Source organism: Petaurus breviceps, unplaced genomic scaffold (assembly GCF_028583685.1).
Source record: "Petaurus breviceps papuanus isolate PSGF00001 unplaced genomic scaffold, PetGlider_PUasm1.0 207, whole genome shotgun sequence".
Taxonomy (NCBI): Eukaryota; Metazoa; Chordata; class Mammalia; order Diprotodontia; family Petauridae; genus Petaurus; species Petaurus breviceps.
Window position 1 is genome coordinate 35,096,501 of NW_027185850.1, and position 19,011 is coordinate 35,115,511.

General features: G+C 43.1%; 1 protein-coding gene across 7 annotated transcripts in view; it reads right to left on the bottom strand.

Moving 5' to 3' along the window:
• Positions 1–17,239, bottom strand: part of LOC138165097 (DBIRD complex subunit ZNF326-like) — a 45,728-nt gene extending 28,489 nt beyond the window's left edge. For 3 of the 7 annotated variants that reach the window (XM_069093256.1, XM_069093252.1, XM_069093257.1), the window contains exons 1-2: positions 17,033–17,239; positions 6,913–6,986 (exon numbers count right to left, since the gene is read on the bottom strand). Coding sequence is in view for 1 of the 7 variants with exons in the window: in XM_069093251.1 (XP_068949352.1) it covers positions 17,033–17,048 (16 nt within the window). In the remaining 6 variants the exon portion in view is untranslated. The remainder of the gene's footprint in view (positions 1–6,912; positions 6,987–17,032) is intronic. The other 4 variants (XM_069093251.1, XM_069093258.1, XM_069093253.1 and 1 more) reach the window with 3 other exon arrangements.
• Between the last annotated feature and the right edge of the window lie 1,772 nt (positions 17,240–19,011).

Sequence of the window (19,011 nt, forward strand, 5' to 3'; positions counted from 1 at the left end):
TCTGGCTCAGAAAGTATGGCATAATCATTAGAGCAGGTGTCAAAGATGGAGAGTGTGGCCAGAACCAGATTAAATATAATTGGGAAATATTAATAAAAATAAAATATAACATAGATAATGTTAATATGTGGTACTGTAAATCAATATGCAGCCTTAGTGGCCTATTTCAATATGAGTTTGACACAACTGGACTAGAGGGTTGAATGTGGAGTAAGGAAGAACAGGCTTTAAGCCACCATTCTGACCTCTAAGCTATGTTGGCTCTGCACAAGTCACCTAAAATCTGTTTAGGCTTGTGTAAAGGGAATGGGAGTTTGAAGATCTTCCCTGCCCCTTCACAGACCTAGCAGGGGGTCTGAAGACCTCCCCTGCTTTGAAAGTCAACTCTACCCCCTAACAGGCTAAATGTAATCACATGGAGCCTGTGATGGAGGATACAGCAGAGCCCACAGGAAGCCTCCCTGCTGAGAATATAAACTCTATCCCCTAATAGGCTAAATACAGTCACATGGAACCTGTGGTAGAAGGAGTTTGCTGAAGGGAAACAGAGTCACAGGAAGGTGGTAGTAAGAGCTAGCAAGACAGTGGGAGAGAGAGGATGGCTCAGGCAAGGAGTCGATAGGCTTGTGAGTAGATATTGATCTTGTATTGGTTTGTGAGAAGGTTGAAGAATGCTGTGGTTCTCAGCATTATGGCTTCTTAATATCTTTGGTACTATGATGGAATCAGCTTACTGGTTTTGGGATTCGGTTTTCTGTCCTCTACCTGGAGAATCTGGTATATTTTGTGATCGAATGTCATGCAATGTTTATAGTCACAGTCTTTACTATGATAATGGGTGCTATAAATATTGCACTGGCACTACAGCTTGTTTCTTCATCTGAAACTGGGGATAATAATACCTGAAACACCAATCTCAAAACAGTTTTTAGGAGGTTGAAATGAGGACAAATAAAAAAAGTTAAGTCTACATGCATTTCTCAAGCATCTACTACAATTTGCATACATCATACAATATAACTCTTGGCAAACTTGAAAAGTTGTATAGAAATATCAGCAGTTTGGTGCTGGTATGAGGTTAAGAGGACTAATTTCATTAATAAGTTTTATGTAATATAATAACTTCTATAACTTCAGCATACATTTTTACAATTTATAAAAGTCACATAATAACTCATTTTCACTGCACCACCATCCTGCAAATGAGGGGGCATAGTACTATCCCCATTTTACAAATGGAGAAACATAAACTGAGTGGTAAGCAGCTTACCAAAGTCATACAGTCCAGTAAAGAGTGGAAGGGAAACTAGAAATCCAGGTCTTAAGACAAGAATTCAGTGGTCTGCCCACTATGCCACATAATCTACTAACGAAAACATCTCTCTACTATTAACATGTTTTATAAGGCAAGGTTTCTTCAGTTTTTACCGAAGCACATATTATCAAAGTTATATTGAAAGCAGCAATAATTTATCAAATAAAATATTGGGTTTTAAATTTTTTAATTAGATGTTTTCAATTAAAATGATTTTATAAACAAAAAAATTTTCATTTAAGATACATTGATATTCAAGTATTTCATCTTCAATGGAGATTTGTAACTTCTAATCATAATATATATGACATTATATATATGCTTGTATACTTGTAAAAAAAAAGTTTTACATACTGTTTTCATCCATCTTCTTTTCTAGTTAATATTTAGTCATTAGGTCAATCCTCAACAATTGAAAATTGAGCTCCAAGCAAAACGTTTCCTCTATTATAGGAGCAGTTCAGGGTTATGTGTTGGGCTAAATGATCTCTAAGGTTCCTTCCAGTTCTAATAACCTTCCTTCTACAGAGAAGCACAAACAAGACAAATAGACAGGTTTGGGTTTTTTTTTTTTTTTAGTGAAAAAAATCCTATCCTTATAAACCTTAGTTTCTAATTTCTCAAAACTGCCCCTGCCAAACAAAATTCAACCTTTTTCCTCCTAAAAAAGTTCTGCATTTCACTTTACAAAATCTATGGGTAAATTAGTCAGGAAATGTTGAAAAAGATGTTCATTCATTTTAAAGAAATTCATTCTAAAATGATGTTATGGCTTAAAAGCCAAAATTACTTGTTTTCCAGTTTATAGAGAAGGGGAAATTGTGTTCACAGTAAGTTCACAAACTTGTCAACTCAAAAAAAATTTCTACTTTGATGCCTCAGAGACAAGGAAGTAATTCCTAAGTTCTTGAAAGATGCTCCAAGTGGAACACCAGCAAGTTCTGGCAGGTTCTGCCAAACTGGAAAAGATTTTACATACAGTCCCAGTAACAGACTGTCTTGATCTAAGGACCAGCCAGCCTAGCTAACTGGAGAAGGCTAGTCACCAGTAGATGAGGCAACCAGGTGAAGAATCTGGAGAACATGATAATTCACAAAACAAAACAAAATACTAAATGACTCTCAATCTTACTTTTGTAGCAACACTTGTAGAGAGGAAGAAAAGGGGATAAAAAGGCTAAGCATAACATAATACTAATTTAATTACTTATACTCTAAATTTGAACTATATGTCCAATAATCCATTACTCAAGAAAATAAACCAATTCACAGGATCATAGGTTTTAAGGAAGAAAAGGCCTTAGAAACAATTTATCTAGTTCAGTGGTGTCAAACTCAAATGGAAACAGATCTCTGCTACCCCACATATTGACTTACAAACAACAAATTAACTCTCTGTTGTATTATATTCTTATTTATTTTGTTAAACACCTCCCAATTACATTTTAATCTAGTTTGGGCAGCACTCAGGAGTTTGACGCCCTCTGATCTAATCTAATATACTCATTTCACATAAAACAATGCTAAAACCCAGGTTAAGCACAAAGTCCACACAGCTAGTAAACAGAAGATCAGGTATTTTGAAACCAGATTCTGTGATTTCAAATCTATTTTCTATTTACAACTATCAAATACATAAATACTAAATTCAAATCCAAAATGTTCATTGATCTGTTAATGAGAATCATGAAGCTATGTAATAATACAATGCAAGGATGCTCTCTAACCACCGGCACTGGAAGGCCATCTATGTGGTGCCAAAAAGGTAACCACCTTTCAAAAAAAGAAAAATTTCCCTACAAAGTCACTGATAACCAGAAATTCTACTATTATCAGTTTTGTCTCTTAGAATTAAGTACTGCCCAGTTGGGGGGAAGGGGGTCCCTATTTTAAAATATAAACACTTCTACCCAGAGATGAGGGCAGAGGAGAACATTCCAGACAAAGAAAACAGTCAGTTCAAAGGTAGACATAAGGAATAGAATCAGAATGTCTTATGGGGGGACTAACAAGGACTAGTATATCTGGATTCAGACTGGAAGAGGTGATTAAAATTGAAGAAACGTAGGAAGTGGGCCCTTTGTGAAGAGTTTTAAATGATAAAAGAGAATTCTATAATACTTGGAAGTAACATTAAATCACAGGAGATCATTTAGCAGAGGGAATGGGTAAGACTTATGCTTTAGGTTTATGCTTTAAGATTTATATCTTAATCTTAATAAAGGTGCTAACTAAATTTATGGGAGCTGATGAGATCATCAAATAAGGTAATACAGAACAAAAAGAGGAAAAGGCCCAAGACATGTCCTTTGGGGACAACAATGGGGCATGACCTGGATGAATATTAAGCAAATGTCACTGAAGAGGAATAGTCAGACAAGTGGAGAACCACAAAAGTGCAGTGTCATTAAAAAAAAAAAACACATGGAAGAGAGAGAATATCTAGGGGGAGATGTGAACTGACATCATATAAAGTTTCAGAGAGGTCAAGAATGATAAACAACATCTTTAAAGAAAATTTTAAAAGATGGAGAAGACATCCATACTGGAAGCAGGATAGTTTTCAGAGCACAAGAGGATCAAACTTTAAAGTACTGAAAGGGAGTGGAGAAGGAAAACAAAAAGTTTAGAAAAAAAACTAAGGTGACCAAAAAAATATCAAATACTGACCTTTATATCTACTTTCCCATCTCCACCAAAATTTCACAAAAATAATCTATGCAAGCATTAAGGGCATCCCTGATAAAAGCATAAAATTAGAACAGGCAGGCTTTTGCAAGTATTACTTTATACCAAATTATATTTTTATAGTAACACAATTGACTAGAATAGGCAATTAAAAGATCTCATTAGTACTTACTGTTTGATGACTATAAAAATGCATTTGATTTGGCACAACAAAACCCCACTACAAAGATCTCTAACAAGATGTCTCCTATGCACATGTTAAAATTATACAACAATTGAAAACTCAAAAAGTTTATGGAAGTGAATGATGAAAACTAAAAATAATTTTTTTACAAAGACGACAACAAAAACTAATAAAATCATGCATTACTTGAAAAATTAAATGTAACAAATAAATTTAGCGATGCTCTGATATTGATGTCAAATGAGGCATAAAACAAGATGTCAAAGATGTCTGCCTCTGTCAGAAAGGAGGTCAAATGCAAAGACCAAATGGAAAAAGAATTTCCTGTAATGATCTCCTACTATTGTCTGGCATAAAACTAAACTGATTAGCCTAGCCCAGGGGTGGGAAACCAGGGGCCATGAACTCTAGGCTGAAATTTCCCACCCCTGACCCTTGCCAGAGACTCAACAAAGCCTCCAAAATGAGGTAACAATTTAAATGTTTAGAGGTTTATGAGTTTGCATTATATTAGACTTTGCAAAAAACTATCAAGTAAGTGTTATTATCTCCATTTTACAGATAAGAGAGGCTGAATGAGATAAAGTGATTTGTCCAGTGATTTGTGCCACAGCTTACTTGGACAGGAGCCAGGATGAGAACACAGGTTTTTCTGACTCCAAATTCATTCAGTCCTTATACATTATATCACACTGCTTCTCTAAATCCATAATCACACAAGAAAAACCATGGAGTAATAAAACAGTGGTGAAAATCCTAACTTTAGTCGATATGTAATTAAGTGGATAAACCACAGAGGTTGGTCAAAATACACATAGAACAATGTAATGCATTCAGAACTTAACAAGAAAGAAAGACAACAGCCTGGACTGACTGACTTTGAAAAATTAGTGCCTTTAATTATTCTGAAACAAACACCTATAACAATGATATTCTTCCAGTAGTACTATGTGGCTACAAGACATGGACAACCAAAGTCTCTAAAGAATTGGACTTCAAAGTCACCTAAAAGGCAATGCAGGGGTATAGAGTGGGCATGTGGTACAGCTGGAGAGAGGCTAGCTACTGCTACCTGCTACCTGTGCAAACCCAGGCAAGTCACTGAGCTTCTCTGGGCTTCAGCTTTTTATCCATAAAAAAGGGGAGCTGGTCTAGAACATGCATAAAGTTATTTCCAAGTTGCAATCTATGATCCTGCAACACATTACCACCTATGAAGTACCAAAAAATAAATAAAACAAGCAAAAAGGATGTCTTCAGAAAGAGGTATGACTAAGAAATATATATGTGTCTACACATCAAAAAAATACAAGAATGTACTCAGTATATTTAGTGATCACCCTGCAAAGATATATACAACAAGGGCAAGCAGCACACATGAAAAGAACACTTGGATGGGTAATAATCAGATCACAGTTGCATTTAAAAAGTAAAAACTGTGTGAATATTTGTTTAAAATAAATGTATTATAATAAATTGGTAAGCTTAGATAAGAAAAAAGCAATGTAAACGTCAGATGTTTTTGCCTGACTAAATAACCAAATATCCAAATATCTGTTTAATTAAAGATGATCTGCCTCCCAAAGGCTTCACAACTTTCTGCTTCATAATCTTTAATAAACAAAATAATCATACCATTTTTAAAGCTGCAAAATTAATCTAAAAACCTACCCAAAAAATTATTGTTTTAAAATGCAAAATATATACTATGTATCTGACCAATCCTTTCCCTTCATTTGTTAATCTTCCACCCTTGCCATAGGCTGCTGAGTGTCTAGCACTAAGCATGGTCGGAGATGTGTTTAAGAAATGACCAGACCATGTGGGTAGTTCAAGGAAGAACTAAGAACTCCATTTATGGATTTTTAGAACAAGGTTTTTATAGAGCAAATAAGACAAAGGAAAAAAGGACTCAAGTCTTCCTAACATTATCTTAGCCTGTTATATCCTGGAAGTAGCACAGAATAGATAATTTGGTAAGGATCTGTTATCCAGGTGCCAAAAAGTCTTAGGAAAAGTCAGTGAACTCCTTTCATATGCAGTCACATTACAAAGGATGCTCTCAAGAGCAGGCTTCAAGACCGAAGCCAAAGTCGAGATCATAGAGGACATTTGCATAGGAGCCGACCATCTAAGAATCAAATATTTTGACCCTCAACGACTTAAGTCTTGGGGTAGTGCCTTTGATTTCAAAACTCAAACAACATTCTTTTAAGTGTAGCCCATATCAAAAAACCCAAGGAGCAAGCTTAAAAAAGCCATGTCTCAAAGGACCTTCTTTGGAGCACATTGTCAAGATTTTTATCTGAGTCCTGGATCAGGCCTCCTTTGCTCCCCACATAATCTGAGCCCTGAATCAAATATTTTGGCTCTCAACACACCCCCAAACTACAGCCATCCCCGCTAAGATCTGCCTTCAAGTGCTCGGCATCAAAAGCAGAACTGACCAAATGGAAAAGGAGATATAAAAAATCCACTGAAGAAAATAACTCCTTAAGAGTACTACTGGCCAAATAGAAAAGAAAGTACAAAATCTAATTGAGGAAAACAACACCATAAAAATCAGAACTGGGCAAATGTAAGCTAACAACTCTATGAGACATCAATCAAACAAATTCAAAAGAATGGAAAAAAAGTGGAAAGAAAATGTTAAAATACCTTATGGGAAAAACAACTAACCTAGAAAATTGATTCAAGAGAGACAGTATCAGAATCATTACAGTACCTGAAAGTCATAATCAAAAGGAGGATCTGGACAGCATCTTTCAAGAAGTTATCAAGAAAAACCATCCTGATGTCCTAGAACCAGAGGGCAAAATAGGCACTGAAAGAATCCACTAATCACCTCAGGAAAGAAATCTCCAAATAAAAACCCCAAGGAACATTATAGTCAAATTTCAGAACTATCAGGTCAAGGAAAAAAATACAAGTGGCCAGAAAAAAACAATTCAAATAAAGGGAACCACAATGAGGATTACATAGGAGTTGGCAGCTGCAACATTAAAAGATCAGAGGTCGGGGCGGCCAGGTAGCACAGCGAGTAAGAGCACTGGCTCCAGTGTCAGGATGACCTGGGGATTGAATCCGGACTCAGACACTTAGCACCCACCCAGAAACACCTGGCCGTGTAACCTTGAGCAAGTTACTTAACCCCAATTGCTTAGGGGCGGCCAGGTGGCTCAGCGAGTAAGAGTACCGGCTCCAGTGTCGGGATGACCTGGGGATCAAATCCGGGCTCAGATACTTAGCACCACACCCAGAAATAACTTACCGTGTAACCTTGAGCAAGTTACTTAACCCCCATTGCTTAAAAAAAAAAAAAAGATCAGAGGTCATGAAACATGATATTTTAGAAGGCAAAGCTAGTACCACAACCAAGAATCACTTACCCAGCAAAATTTTGGTCATATAAAGAAATACTGATGATCTATGTGGGTTTATCTTATATCCTGCAACTTTGCTAAAATTATTAATTATTTAAGGTAGTTTTTTAGTTGATTCTCTAGGGTTCTCTAAGTATACGATTATATCATCCACAAAGAATGATAGTTATTGTTTCCTCATTGCCTGTTTTAACTCCTTTGATTTATTTTTCTTCTCTTAGTGCTATAACTAATATTTCTATTACTATATTGAATAATAGTAGTCATAATGGGCATCCTTGCTTCACCCCTGGTCTTATTGGGAAGGCTTCTAGCTTATCCCCATTACAGGTAATATTTGTTGATGTTTTTACAATGGCCCCCGTCGGTGGTAATAGACATTCCCGCAGCCCCGAGACAACCCCTCTATCCCCCCCTTCCCAAGGAGGAGCCATCTACGGCCAACTCCCTTAACTTTCCAATATTTACAAAAAAATCCAGCAGTGATATTTTAGACCCTGGGGATGCTGCAACCTTGGAGGATGAGGCAGCTCGTTATAATGACCCTGATGGGCCCCTTGGACCTCTCCTCAACACAAGCCCCCATCAAATTTCTCCTCCTTATGTGGTTCAGACTTGTGCACCTGCCCTTCTTTCGCCTGCCTTATCCCCTGCCACCCTCATAGAAGCTAGAAATCAGCATTCCACCAAGGTTAATGAACTTCGGGAGGTCCTTGACCTCCAGAAGCAGTTTGTTCAGCTTTCTACTGAGCTCTCCTCCTTACAGAAAACGCTGCATAATTCTGTTCTCCTCCCGGCTTCAGGCCCCTCAGTTGGTCCTCCCCCGCCTCCCTGCCAGAAGGGACCCTCTCATAAAACCAAAGATGTAAGGTTAACCCTTCCTGTAGTAACCCGCTCCGATAAGTCCGCCCCTCCTTCCGATGGCCCCTCCACTTCTGCCGTAAAGCCCTCCGCTACTGATGACTCACAAGAGGAATCGGATAGTGAGGGGGAGAATGAGGATGAAAACGAAAGTGAGGATGAGACTCATGCGGCACAAGGTGCTCCCCCTGCAGGGTTCCGTAAATTAGATTTTAAGACTTTAAAGGATCTGAACGCTGCAGTCAAATCTTACGGACCTAATGCGCCTTTCACACTCTCAGCCCTTGAAGCCATGTCCCGTGGAGGCCATATGCTCCCCCGAGAATGGGTCCGTGTAGTTCAAGCAGTCCTTTCACGCGGGCAATTCCTAACCTGGAAGGCAGATTTTTTCGATCGCTGCCAGTCTGCTGCCGCTGCTAACTTGAAATCTCCACGTTCGCCTTCTGCGAACTAGACTTATGAGAAACTTAGTGGACAAGGGAAATATGCGGCAGAAGACCTACAGCGGCGTTTCCCTGTGGGGCTTTTGGCCCAGACGCATGGCGATCCCCGCCCAACACTGGCTCCCCCTTTGCCCCCCTTAATAAGATCCTTCAGGGAGGGCAGGAAGATTTTTCTGAATATGTCAGCCGCCTATTAGAAGCCACTGAGAGGACCCTGGGGCAGGAGGCTACTAATGACCAGCTTGTTAAGCGCTTAGCTTATGAGAATGCTAATAATGCCTGCCGAGCTGTATTACCCGGCAAATGGAGAGAGAAATCCCTTGATGAGATGGTTCGTTGTGCCGCAATGTAGACCCCCTTGCTTCCAAAATGTCACATGCCGTGCATTTAGCTATAGGAGCGGCATTCCAAGTAGGCGGGCCTCCTAGAAATTGTTTCCAGTGCGGCCAGCCTGGTCATTTTGCTCGCCAATGCCCTGGGGACACCCCACCCTCTGCAGGCCCTCCAAAACAGTTAAATCAACCCTCTACTGTTTGCCCTCGTTGTTGTAAGGGGAAACATTGGGCCAATACTTGTCAGTCCGTCTCTGCGGCCAACCCTCACCCTCCCATCTGGGAAATGGCCAGAGGGGCCAGCCCCGGGCCCCTCAACCCATTCCCTTTGTACGAGCCTCGCCCAGTACCCCCCCCTTTGCCGAGCAACAACAGGGAGCGCAGGGGTGGACCTATGTGCTGCCTCCCCCACAATACTGAACCCAGAAGATGGGGTGCAGACCATTCCTACGGGTGTCTTTGGCCCTCCCCCACTGAATTCTTATTTCTTTATTATGGGTCGCGCGTCCTCCACCCTTGCTGGCCTGATGATTCACCCCTCCCTGGTTGATAATGACTATACCGGGGAGATTCAGTTGCTTGCTACCACCCCCTATGGCCCCCTCTCGATTGATAAGGGACAACGCTTGGCCCAGGCCTTGCCGCTCCCCCTGGATACTGCTTACCCTGCCCTTGTCAAAAGGCGCGGAGTATCCCGGCCCGGATCATCCGACCTGTACTGGGTCCAGGCCATCTCTCAAGAACGCCCTACTCTTAAGCTCACAATACAGGGTAGGATTTTTGAAGGTATTCTAGATTCTGGGGCTGACTCTACCGTTTTGTCACAAGAAGCCTGGCCCACTGCTTAGCCCTTGCAGGCCTCCATAACCCACTTACAAGGCATTGGTCAGTCCAAGAACACCCTCCAAAGCTCCCAATGGTTACCCTGGAAGGATAATGAAGGAAATGCTGGTACTGTCTGGCCATTTGTGGTCCCTGGACTGCCTGTTAATCTCTGGGGTAGGGACATCCTTTCTCAGATGGGAGTCATTATGTGCAGCCCCAATGCGATTGTGGCCCAGCAGATGCTCTCCCAGGGATTCCTTCCAGGACAAGGCCTGGGAAAAAAACAAACAGGGACGTTTGACCCCCATATCGACTGCCCCTAAGGTGGGTCGTGCAGGCTTGGGTTTCCACAACCATTTTTTGTAAGGGCCACTGGTCCCCCTGCACACCAGGCAGACAAAATCACCTGGAAGGATGACCTTCCCGTCTGGATCGACCAGTGGCCCTCATCCATAACAAAGCTAGCTGCAGCTGTGGAATTAGTGCAGGAACAACTGGCTGCAGGGCACATTGAGCCCTCCACATCACCTTGGAATACCCCCATTTTTGTTATACAAAAGCGTTCAGCAAAGTGGCGCTTACTGCATGATCTTAGGGCAGTTAATAAAACCATGATCCCTATGGGAGCACTTCAACTGGGGCTCCCCTCCCCTGTAGCCATTCCGAAAGGATTTTCTAAGATCATTATTGATTTAAAGGATTGTTTCTTTTCCATCCCCTTACATCCTGATGATTGCAAACGTTTTGCCTTTAGCCTCCCTATAGTTAATTGTGTGGGCCCTTCTCCCCGTTTCCAATGGAGGGTCCTCCCCCGAGGCCCAGACTATAGATCCATTCCGGTTGCGCCACCCAGAGATTTATATTATCCACTATATGGACGACATCCTCCTAGCAGGACCTGATGAGCCGTACCTGTCCAAAATCTGTCAATCGCTCGTTGCGGCTCTACAGTCCCGCGGGCTCTTAATTTCCCCTGAAAAGATCCAAACCCAGCCTCCCCAGTTGTTTTTGGGTTTTGAGCTCCTCACTAATCATGTCTTCTCACAAAAACTCCAATTAAGGGTAGACTGCCTTCACACACTTAATGACTTCCAGAGGCTCCTTGGAGATATCAACTGGCTGAGACCTTATTTGAAACTCACTACAGGGGAGTTAAGGCCCCTGTTTGACATTTTGAAAGGGGACTCTGACCCATCCTCCCCCCGCCACCTTACTCCTGAGGCGCGCAAAGCTCTTATTACGGTTGAGCGTGCCATTTGTGATCAGCACATAGGGTATTATGCACCCCTTCAACCCCTTTGGCTCCTCATATTTCCCACCCTTTTTGTGCCCACGGGATTGCTTTGGCAACGAGAACCACTTTTTTGGATCCATTTGCCCATCCCCCTCTAAGATTTTACCCACCTATCCCCATTTGGTTGCTACCCTCTTGCGCCTTGGCAGGGGGGCTGCCTTAAAACTTTTTGGTAAAGACCCCAATCATATTGTATCCCCCTATGCTGCTGCACAAGTACAGTGGCTCGTTCAGAATGATGATGATTGGGCTATTAGTTCTATTTCCTTTCATGGCACTATTGATAATCATTTCCCTTCAAATAGATTGATTCATTTCCTGCAAAGGACGCCTGTGGTTTTCCCCAAAGGAACAAAAACAACACCAATTCAAGGAGCCCGTTTGGTTTTTACCGACGGCTCCTCCACGGATGTTGCTGCATTTAGCATTGATGGTCAGGTATCCTGCTTTAATACCCATTTTTTATCTGCACAATTAGTTGAGCTTGTAGCCATTATTAGGTCTTTGAGCTCTTGCAAGAACCTTTTAATTTGGATACTGATAGTGCTTATATAGCACACTCTGTCCCCCTTCTGGAAACAGTTCCTTTCATTCGCCCTTCAACTAATGCCTCTCCCTTATTTGCAGAACTTCAACATCTTATTCTTGCCCGAATTGCCCCTTTTTCATTGGTCCTGTCCGGGCCCATTCAGACCTGCCCGGTCCATTGGCAGAAGGAAATGATGAAGTCGATCAAGCCACTCAACTGGTGGCCGTTGATCTCACTGATTCCCCTCTTTCCGCTGCACAAAAAGCCCATGCCTTGCACCATCTTAATGCACAAACCCTTAGGTTGCGATAGATACTCCATCACTCGTGAACAAGCACGACAAATAGTGCGTCAGTGCAAGGGCTGCCTGACCCTCCTACCTGAACCTCATTTGGGAGTAAATCCCCGGGGGTTAGTGCCCCGGGGGAATATGGCAAATGGATGTTACCCATTATCCACCTTTTGGTAAATTGAAATATGTTCATGTCTCCACTGACACCTTTAGCGGCTTCCTCTTTGCATCCCTCCAAACGGGCGAAGCTTCTAAACATGTGATTTATCACATTCTTGCCTCCCTAGTGGTCCTCCCACAGCCCCAAACTATCAAAACTGATAATGGGCCTGGTTACACTAGCATTGCTTTCCGACAGTTCTGCGCCCAAATGGGGATTAAGCACATCACAGGCATCCCATATAATCCTCAAGGCCAAGGCATAGTTGAAAGAGCTCATCAAACATTAAAAAATATGATCTTAAAATTACAATCAGGGGGGGATATGTTATACCCCAGAGCAGGGAATTTTAAGACCCTCCTAAACCATGCAATGTTTGTTTTGAATTTCCTCACTTATGACGCTAATGGCAAAACCGCTGCCGACCGCCTCTGGCATTCATCCACAGCAAGCACTTATGCACAGGCCATGTGGAAAGATCCACTGTCCAATAAATGGCAGGGCCCCGACCCGGTCCTTATCTGGGGCAAAGGACATGCCTGCGTCTATGATACACAAGCACAAAACGCCAGATGGCTTCCAGAGCGCCTGATAAAACTTCACAACTCGCCCAGGAATCTCCCTGAGAAGTCTTCTAACTGTGCTTTGTTTCAGGAGACGTCATGAACCAGACGAGCCTGCCAGACATCACAATGATCCTTTGCCTGTTTGTCATCTTCAGGGCCATCCCTGGCACCTTCGTACCAGCTTCTCAACCATACCTGGCTGGTAATAAATGGAGTAGGTGATACAGTGTGGAGTGAGTCAAAAATAACATCTGAAGACTGGTGGCCTACCCTATACCCTGATCTTTGCAAATTAGCTTTAGGGGCACCAGCCGACTGGGATGTAGAAAGATACCCCCCACATCCTTTCCAAATAGAGCCGGTCTTCCTGCATGGGGAGGCTGCGGGGGTCAGGGGCGAAGGAGTAGGTTAAGAGGCTATTCCTTCTATGTCTGCCCTGGTTATCATAGAAATCGCGCCCTAAACTCCAAGTGCGGAGGCTTAGCAGACTACTACTGCTACAGCTGGAGCTGCGAAACCACTGGGGACACCTACTGGCATCCCTCCTCCTCCTGGGATTTTATTACGGTTAAAGCTAACTATACACACCCTTTCCCCCATAGTACAGAGTGGAGGAATAGCCAGGAGTGCTCAGGGTGGTGCCATCCCCTGCGCATCCAATTTAGTTCTGGTAAAAAATATACTAACTGGGACCGGGGTGTGTCTTGGGGTCTACGGCTTTACCAAGATCAATATGATAATAGTTTGACTTTTACCATTTTATCTCCTCCTCGGCCCCACGAATAACTTGGTCCCGCAGAACGGGACGGGGCGGGGCGGGGGGGTAAGATATAGAAAGCCCTCAAATAACAAATGGAGTTGGTGAACTGAAGAAGATATTTGAAGCCCAGGTTAAAAATTCTCTTAGAGTAGGAGTTCCTAACATGAGAGATTTGTGAATATACTTTCATTTTATATTTTAATAACTTTATTTAAACATAATCAATTTTCTTGGTAATTGTATGTATTTTATCTTATATATTTAAAAACAATTATTCTGAGAAGGGGTCCTGAGGCTTAAACTGCCACAAAAGTCCATGACACACATAAAGTTAAGAACCCCTGTCTTAGACACAGTGTGAGTATAGTAGACATAGCACTGGGCTTGGGAGAAGATCCGGATTCATATGTCATTTCAGACACCAGCTGTGTGTGACCTAAAGAAAGTAGTTTAACTTACTAAGTCATAGATTAATGGTAATCTAAACTGCAAGACACAGTTCTCTACCTCAGGAAATAACAATTCCTGTATTAGCCTAAAATCCCTTTAAAATCTGAATGCATTGTGATGTAATGGAAAAAATACTAGTTTTAGAGTAAGAGGATTATGGCTGTGGTGAAGTAAGAGAGTAGGCAAGTCTGAACCTCCTTGAGTCTCATTTCTCTATCTGTAAATTGGATATAAAATACTTGCGTGACCTACTCACCAGATTGCTAAAAAGACATAAAATAATATATGTAGGATCCTTTGTAAACCATAACCTTTAAACGCAATACTAATACATAATAAAACGTACATTTCATGCAAAAGACGAATTATACTTTTTAAAAATTTACTTTGTAATATTTAATTTTCCCCCAATTACATGTTAAATAATTTTTAAACTTTTTTAATAAGTTTTGAATTCCAAATAAACTCATTATCTGACAAGAACTGCTGGGAAAACTGGAAAACAGTATGGTAGAAACTCAGTATATTTGTCAACATCTCACACTTTATACCAAGATAAGGTCAAAATGGGTTCATGATTTACACATAACAGTGATAATATAAACAAATTAGAGAGCATGGATTGGTTTACTAGTCAGATCTATAGATAAAGGAAGAATTAGGACCAAACACGATATAGAAAGCATTACAAAATGAAAAATAGATAATTTTACATAAAATTAAAAAGTTTTTGGACAAAGTACAAAACCAATGCAACCAAAATTAAAAGGAAAGCAAAAAATTGGGGGTGGAGGAGCTCGTAACATTTTGTAGATAGTTATTAACCCCCATGAATTCTAATGACCTTTCCAGTTCTAAACCTACAAAAATAAACTGATCATTTCATGGTACTTAGCCGAAGTTGGTACTCAAACTACAGTTGGTCTCAGGTCCATCTCCCAATAGCAGCAAGAAAAATGCTTTTTAAAAATTGCTCCTAACTCTAACCATTTCTAGCTGTCATCATTTGGAACTATATCTATCAAATTAGTTCTTGATATAAAAGACTAAACAAGAGGCCCTTGCCAACAAATGGCAAATGGATTTCCTACTTCAAAAGAGTGACACAAAAACCTACTTCAAATAACATCAAATAATAATTTCTGAAAGATACACAACAATGCTACTGTACTTCCAGACACATTCTCAGATGTTATAATTTTTATTAATTTAAAGCATGCAAACAAAAGAGGACAGATTAAAAAGTAATCTTTTGAATTATTTTTCAGTGAACGTGATACTTTTTTCCATTTCAATGCAAAAGAAAACCAGGAAAAATTGTTTTCTTTTCTTCCTTACAACCAATTAAGACAATAGATTTTTTTTTCTCCTAGAAAAGTAATCAAAATTTTTGGTTATTCCAGGACTAATTCTGTGAATTGTCCCAGCATTTTGTCTGACGCTGACCTTCATTTGCTGTTTATTTTAAGCAAAGAAGCTTCAATAAAAGGTGGGCAAGGAAACGAAGGGAAATTCAAACACATCAATACTCTTTTTTTGGAAATTTGTCTAAAGGTTGGGTGATGTGACAAGGACATAACACTAAAATTATGTCTTTCCTTTGTGTACTTTCCTCTTGATCATTTGCAAGACTACTTGGCTATCAACAATGACCTGCTTTGTGTCTGTGAACATGTCTAGTAGTGAAGGGCACTTTTTTAAAGTTCTGATCTGACCAGAGGCTGCTTTTCAGGTTGGTCAACACACACAGCACTATCATGCAGAGCACTATCAGTGGTACTGTACTAGAACTAATGACTCCAAAGCAGGCTTTATCACAGATAAAGACATATATCCAGATACTGAAGGACATTACCCCAGGAAGAAAGCTAGAGGATGTTGCCCACCTCAGCAATAAAGCCTGTTACAACAGCCACTGACTTCAAAGCCACCCTGCAAGCCGGCATAAACACATCACAGTCTTTCTGTCCTTGGCACTGCTACTGGACTTTATGATAAAGGGCCTTCTAAAAACTCACCCAGAGGGACAATCGGTGAAATACCCAGCTCACCCTAGGGGCCCACTGAGGCAGTAAGCCTTGGCTAGCTCCAAACACCAACAAGCCAGGGGACACTTGGGGTTATCTTCAGTCTGCAGATAATTCATCCTCACGGCCCGGGAGGGCTCGGACCCGACGGGGCCTCCTTCCAGAGGCCTCCGGGCCGTCAGCGCCCCTCCCCCAGAGCGGTGCCTCGGGGCTCTCGGGGTGTTTTCTATGCACCTGCATGCGGGTTATTTCTCCAGCTGGACGCGCAGGGAGGGGCATGGCCTGCCCGTTTGGGGCGTACGGAAGGAGCTGAATGACTCGACTACCAGGTCGCTTCCAGCCTCCATCTCAGACAACACCCAAAGGAGGGGAAGGGTCCCGGGGGCCAAGTCGCCCCAGCAAGGGAGCCCGGGACCCTGGGGGTTCGCGACCTTCCAAGGCTCCTACAGTGCAGGGAGCGAACGCGCGGAGAGCGCCCCGTCTTTGTGCCGGGGAGGAGGGCTTTATCCTGGGGGGCGGGGAGGGAACGTTTCTCCTTCAGTGTTTGGAGCCCTGGCCCTCTTCTCCTTGTGAGTCTGGGATTTACTGAGCGCCTTTAAGGGCGTGCTCCTCAGGAAGGGTCCGCCGCGGGGGTCCGGGGCCCACCAAAGGGTCACCCCGCCCCCGGGATCGGACGCCCCTCGGAAACAAAGCGCCCGCAGGACCGGGCCGGGGCGGGCTCCGGGGGGGACTGCCGAGGTCGGGACGGCCTCGCCCGCTCCTACGCACCAATCTCCCTACCCCCTCCCCAGCTCGGGCCGAGGCCTAGGCGCGGGGCCTCCCCGGGGCGCCACACTGAGACCCCCTCCCCCCACCCAAGCAGCCCCGGCCATCTTGAGGGGGGCCGGGCCAGGCAGGCCCCGCGCGGGCTCCTGAGGGCTCACCTTTAACGTACTCCATGGCGGGCGGGCGCGTCGGGCCGGGAGACCCCAAGCGGCGGCTCCGGCTCTGGGGGCTGAGGCGACTAAGGTGATTAAGGGGACAGAACAAGATGCTCTCACCTCAGGCGCCTCCCGCGACAATGAGGCTGCCGGGGACGGAGGGGGCGGGAGCCTGGCGGGCCGGAAAAGGTCACCGAAGGAGCGCGGCCCGCGATTGGCGGAGATGCGCGTGGAAGGGGCGGGGCCGAGCGGGGGAGGAAAAGAAGGGAAGATGCTGCTTACGTCACTCCAGGGTTCTCCCCAGCCCGGCCCCCTCCCCCACAACAGGTGGGGGCGGGGCGGGGAGGGGCGAGGCGGGGAGAGGAGGCGAGGCCGGAGCTAGAGGGGTGGGCAATGGGCCGCCCCTGGGGTGCCTGGGAAGGGCGGGGCGCCTGCCAGGGGGGAGGGTCTCCTCGGATTTATCCAAATGCCATAAAGGGGATCCTCAGGCCTATTGTTTAGGGGCAGGAAGAAAAAACAGTGCCAGACTTGGGGCCATAGGCTGCCTCCTACACCCCCCAGCCCTCTGCGCCTCACTTTTTGCGTCTGTCAAAGACCTGTGGCGCCGACCCGGAGGGGTCGTTGTGAGGGCCCCACGAGACAGTGGGTGAGAAGCACTGTCAGAGTGCTACACAGATGTCACTTAATGTGGCGGCGACGAACTAGGTAGTGCTGGGCTTGGAACGGGGAAGACCTAGGTTCCGATCCCGCTCGGACCCTGTAAGACGCGTCCTGAGTCCCAGAAGTTCAGAGGACGTCTCTGCTAAGTCACAGATGCTGGTGCGTCTGCATTGGGAAAGGGAGTTTCCACACCAGGAGCCGATGAAATCTGTGTGTGTGTGTATGTATATACATATATATAACATGGAATCAGTGTGCATATATGTGTGTATTACATATAGACATATATGTCTATATATATATTACATCTCACAGTAAGCATAAACATTTAATAAGCATCTAGTTTGTGACGGGCACTATGCTAAACAAAATATATAATCAATTTGATTTTGATGTTGACCATCTGGTAAAAAGGGTGTTTGTTATGACCATTGAGCTATCTTGCAAAAATTCTATTAGTCTTTGCCCTGCTTTACTTTGTAGTCAAAGGCCAAACTTGCCTGTTATTCCAATTATCTTTTAATTTCCTGCTTTTTTTTTTTCATTCCCGTAGGATGAAGACAATCTTTTGTGTGTGTGTGTTATTTCTAGAAGATGTAGATCTTCATATTACTAATCAACTTTGGTCTCTTTGGTATTAGGGGTTGAAGCACAGACTTGTATACTGTGATGTTCAAAAGTTTGCCTTGGATTTGAACACATATCATTCAGTCATTTATGAGCTTGTACCCCAGTACTGCTTTTCTCATCCTTTTATTGACTATTCCATTTCTCCTAAGGGATTCTTGTCCACAGTAGTACATGTAAGGATCCCCTGAATTAAATTCAGCCATCCTGTTCATTTTAAGTTCGCTGACTCCCAAGATGCTGATGTTTAATCTTTCCATCTCCTATTTGACTACATCCAGCTTACCTTGGTTCGTAGCTCTTCCATTCCAGGTTCCTATGTAATATTAATTTTTACAGCATGAGACTTTCCTTTGGCCACCAGAAGCATCCTTTCAGCTTCATTAGGAATGCAGCTACTTGCAGTTGTCCTCTCTTCTTCCCCCGTAGCCTATACACACCTTCCAACCTGAGAGCCTCATCTTTCAATGTCATCTCTTTTCTCATGTTAGTACCGTTCATGGGGTTTTCTTGTCAAAGATATTGAAGTAGTTTGCCATTTCCTTCTCCGGTGGATCACCTTTTGTCAGAACTCTTCACCATGACCTGTTCATCTTAGGTAACCCTGCACTAACTACATAGCTTATAGGTTCATTGAGCTACATAAGCTCCTCTGCCACAACAAGGCAGTGATCCAACCATTCAAAAGGTGACTC